The sequence below is a fragment of the Bos mutus genome, chromosome 1, assembly GCF_027580195.1.
Source record: "Bos mutus isolate GX-2022 chromosome 1, NWIPB_WYAK_1.1, whole genome shotgun sequence".
In the NCBI taxonomy this organism is placed as follows: Eukaryota; Metazoa; Chordata; class Mammalia; order Artiodactyla; family Bovidae; genus Bos; species Bos mutus.
In genome coordinates this window covers 41661501-41666151 of record NC_091617.1, presented here as the reverse complement: position 1 = coordinate 41666151, position 4651 = coordinate 41661501, and the positions used below count along the sequence as shown (strand labels likewise).

Below are 4651 nucleotides of genomic sequence, written 5' to 3'. Positions count from 1 at the left end.
ATGTTGGAGGGCGTGAGAAAAGGGAACCCTCTTACACTGTTGGTGGGAATGCAAACTAGTACAGCCACTATGGAGAACAGTGTGGAGATTCCTTAAAAACTGAAAATAGAACTGCCTTATGATCCAGCAATCCCACTGCTGGGCATACACACTGAGGAAACCAGAAGGGAAAGAGACACATGTACCCCAATGTTCATCACAGCACTGTTTATAATAGCCAGGACATGGAAGCAACCTAGATGTCCATCAGCAGATGAATGGATAAGAAAGCAGTGGTACATATTTACTCGGCCGTTAAAAAGAATTCATTTGAATCAGTTCTAATGAGGTGGATGAAACTAGCCTATTATACAGAGTGAAGTAAGCCAGAAGGAAAAACACCAATACAGTATACATATATGTATGGAATTTAGAAAGATGATTGAGACAGCAAAAGAGACACTGATGTATGGAACAGTCTTATGGACTCTCTGTGGGAGAGGGAGAGGGTGGGAAGATTTGGGAGAATGGCATTGAAACATGTAAAATATCATGTATGAAACGAGATGCCAGTCCAGGTTCAATGCACGATACTGGATGCTTGGGGCTAGTGCACTGGGACGACCCAGAGGGATGGGTGTGGGGAGGAGGAGGAGGAGGGTTCAGAATGGGGAGCACATGTATACCTGTGATGGATTCATTTTGATATTTGCAAAACTAATACAATTATGTAAAGTTTAAAAATAAAATAAAAAAAGAACTAAAAAAAAAGAATAAATAAAGTAGATCTGAATCTACTGTAGCCAACTTGCTATAATTTGCTGTTAATTATTCTACAAAATGTATATGTGACTGCGAGTGTGTGTGTGTTTATTCCTTCTCACTCCTTTTTCCCCATTCTTGGAATTGTATCTAGATCAAACTTCATTACTTTAAATATAGATTACTGCACAGTTAGGGGCTTTCCAGGCTGTGCAGTGGTAAAGAATCCACCTGCCAGTGCAGGAGGTGCAAGAGACTCAGATTTGATCCTTGGATCAAGAAGATTCCCTGGAATAGGATATGGCAATCCACTCTGATATTCTTGCCTGGAAAATTCCATGGACAGAGGATCCTGACGGTCTTACAGTCCAAGGGGTTGCAAAGAGTTGGATACTACTTGAGTGAGATAGTTAACTTAGGCAGGTTGATGAGTCCAAGCCTAAGGCCCCTTTAAGGAGGAGGTAAACATTCTTTCTTTTTCACTTTCTTTTGTCAGAAACAAGTAGGTCTCATAGGCAACAGTATCACTTGTTCAAGGACACGCCTTTTTTGAGCTTCAGATGTATGTTATGGGAGAAGGTCTGGGTAAAAACTTCCACAGTCTTTAGCTCTGAGTTAACCTGGAAAATCCCATGGATGGAGGAGCCTCGTAGGCTGCAGTCTATGGGGTCGCTAAGAGTCGGACACGACTGAGCGACTTCACTTTCCCTTTTCACTTTCATGCATTGGAGAAGGAAATGGCAATCCACTCCAGCGTTCTTGCCTGGAGAATCCCAGGGACGGGGGAGCATGGTGGGCTGCCGTCTATGGGGTCGCACAGAGTCGGACACGACTGAAGTGACTTAGCAGCAGCAGCAGCAGCAACCTGTTTTTTCTGGCTAATCTTGTTCTGATGTCATCCCAGGATGTACGTTACAAGAAAGGGTCTGGGCAAAATTCTCGTAGCCTTGACATATTTTTAAATCTATTTTCAGCAGCTGGTTGAGAAGTATATAAGGCCCCGCTTAAACTAGTGAGGCAGGTACTCTCCTGCCCCTTTCCAGTGCCTCTTGCTGGACACTTTCTCTATCCCTTTTACTTTAATAAATTCTACACAAAGCTCTGAGTGACTGAGACTGTCTTTGGTCCCAGAGTTAAATCTTCTCATTTGGAGACCATGAATCCAGTGACACTGTTCATCATAAGCTATCATGAACAACTGAGCACACGCTCACACATGCAATTAGTTAGCTTGCTTCTAGTCTCTCTCTCCCTCAAACTCATCTACTTGTGTCTACCAGGTCAGTTTTCTGAATAAGAATTATCATTTCAGTCTGCCAGAAAATTTTAAGTGTTTCAAACAGTCTACATAGAATCAGATATAATGTTTTCCATTAGCTAAACAAGGTAAATCAAGGCAAATTCTTCTAAACATTTAATTTTGATTCTTTGTTGAGTTATTAAGTTGAAAATACTGATCTGAGACAATTCTATAAGAATAATCTGCTGCTACTGCTGCTAAGTTGCTTCAGTCGTGTCCAACTCCGTGAGATCCCATAGACGGCAGCCCATCAGGCTTCCCTGTCCCTGGGATTCTCAGGGCAAGAACACTGGAGTGGGTTGCCATTTCCTTCTCCAATGCATGAAAGTGAAGAGTGAAAGTGAAGTCACTCAGTCGTGTCCTACTCTTAGCGACCCCATGGACTGCAGCCTACCAGGCTCCTCCATCCATGGGATTTCCCAGGCAAGAGTACTGGAGTGGGGTGCCATTGCTGGTAATAAAAGTTATTATTGAGTTTCCTCCTGATTTTAGTCTGGTATTTGTGAAATTTGGATTAAGATCTGCTGGACAATTTTGAATTTCATTCATATATCTTTAAATCATTAGACTATGTTGGTTTAAAGATATATGAATGAAATTCAAAATTGTCAGGCAGATCTTAATCCAAATTCCACAAATACCAGACTAAATCAGGAGGAAACTCAATAATAACTTTTATTACCAGCAATGGCACCCCACTCCAGTACTCTTGCCTGGGAAATCCCATGGATGGAGGAGCCTGGTAGGCTGCAGTCCATGGGGTCGAGAAGAGTCTGACACGACTAAGTGACTTCACTTTCACTTTTCACTTTCCTGCACCGGAGAAGGAAATGGCAACTCACTCCAGTATGCTTGCCTGAAGAATTCCAGGGACGGGAGCCTGGTGGGCCGCTGTCTCTGGGGTCACACAGAGTCGGACAGGACTGACGTGACTTAGCAGCAGCAGCAGCAGTCTAATGATTTATAGATTAATATTTTATATAAGAATATAGTTTTCATTTTCTGTGTCCCTTAATCTATAAATCATTTTAATAAAATCAGTTTTCCATAGAAGATTAAGTTTGTTTAAGAATATTATAGGTCCTCAGAATTTTTTTCAAAACATTTATCACTTCCTTATTTCTCAGGCTATAAATAAAAGGGTTTAATAAAGGAATTACTATTGTGTAAAAAATTGCCAGTGGTATATCTTTATCCCCTTCTTCAAATGGTCGAATATACATGAGAAGACAAATGTAGAATATTGAGACAGATAGAAAGTGGGATGCACATGTGGATAAGGCTTTACCTCTCCCTTCTCTGGATTTCATTTTGAAAACAGTGAAAAGAATGTAAACATAAGAAATCAAGACAGTGGCAATGGTAATGATTTGAATTGGCATTGAAAAAATATATATCATTAGTTCATTAATATAAGGGTCAGTACAGGAAAGCCTATATAGTGGAAGAATGTCACAGAAAAAGTGGTCAATTTGACTAGATCTACAGAAAGTTAACCTCAGTAGAAGTCCTACATGAATCATAGAATGCAGGTTACTAGCTATGTAGGCTCCTATGGTCATCTGAATGCAGAGTTTCTTTGACATCATAGTGTGGTACTGCAGTGGTTTGCAGATGGCCACATAGCGGTCATAGGCCATTGCTGCCAGGAGAAAGCAATCTGCAGTTTCAGCAAGGCAGAGAAAATAAAATTGTACCATGCATTCATAGAGGGAGATCATTCTGTCTTTAGAAAATAAATTCTGTAGCATCTTGGGGGTTATGGCACTGGAGCAACAGAAATCCGTCAGAGCGAGGTTACCCAGAAAGAAGTACATTGAAGTGTGAAGATGACGTTCCATAAAAATCAATGCCACCAGACCAAGATTGCCCACCATAGTGATCAGATAGATGGTAAGAAACACCTGAAACAGAAGGGTCTTCAGCACTGGATGATCTGTAAGTCCTTTGAGAATGAACTCAGTTGTCAAAGATTGGTTTTCCTTAGCCATTCCTGGCTTTTCAGCTGGGATAGAAATGGCACAGAAACGAGATTCTAAATTAGAAAGTATCTAGTTCTTTCCTCTAATTTCCCCACATACAAAAAGAAAGAAGCTCATCTTTAATCATCCTGTACTGTGTCCTGAATACTAGTACACGCATAGTAGATTAAGTCTGTGAGAATAAAAGTATCACAGACTGTGTACTGAGGGGTAGTCTAGAAATCCTGTGTAAATTCTCAGGGCAGAAAACATTTTTACGCATGAATTATCTAATGCTGATGTACTAATTCCTGGTTAATATATATAATTTGACATTTCCAAAATTAGAAGACATAAAAAAATTTTATGGTGTTTTTTTCTCCAGGAAAAAAAAATTTAAATTCAGTCCTATGGAATTGATGTGGTGTTTGAAAATAAATTAATTTAGACATTTAAAATGTCTAATTTTTAAAACTTCCCAGAATCATAGTTGGCTTTAAAAATTATTTCTTTTGCTTAGTATCCCTTTATCAAGGGATAATTTAAAGGAAGACATTTTAAGCCTTTAAGACAGTAAGAATATAGAAATTTTAGAAGTTTTATTAATAGGTTAATTTTGTTATCATTTTTATATTTATTTCATCACATT

The 4651-nt window shown here is 39.4% G+C and overlaps 1 protein-coding gene across 1 annotated transcript; it reads right to left on the bottom strand.

Annotated features, from left to right (window-relative positions):
- Positions 1-3096: 3096 nt before the first annotated feature.
- LOC102268619 (olfactory receptor 5K4) lies at positions 3097-4032 on the bottom strand. The gene has a single exon (XM_014478563.2). It carries the CDS (start codon positions 4030-4032, stop codon positions 3097-3099), a length of 936 nt encoding a protein of 311 aa, XP_014334049.2.
- Between the last annotated feature and the right edge of the window lie 619 nt (positions 4033-4651).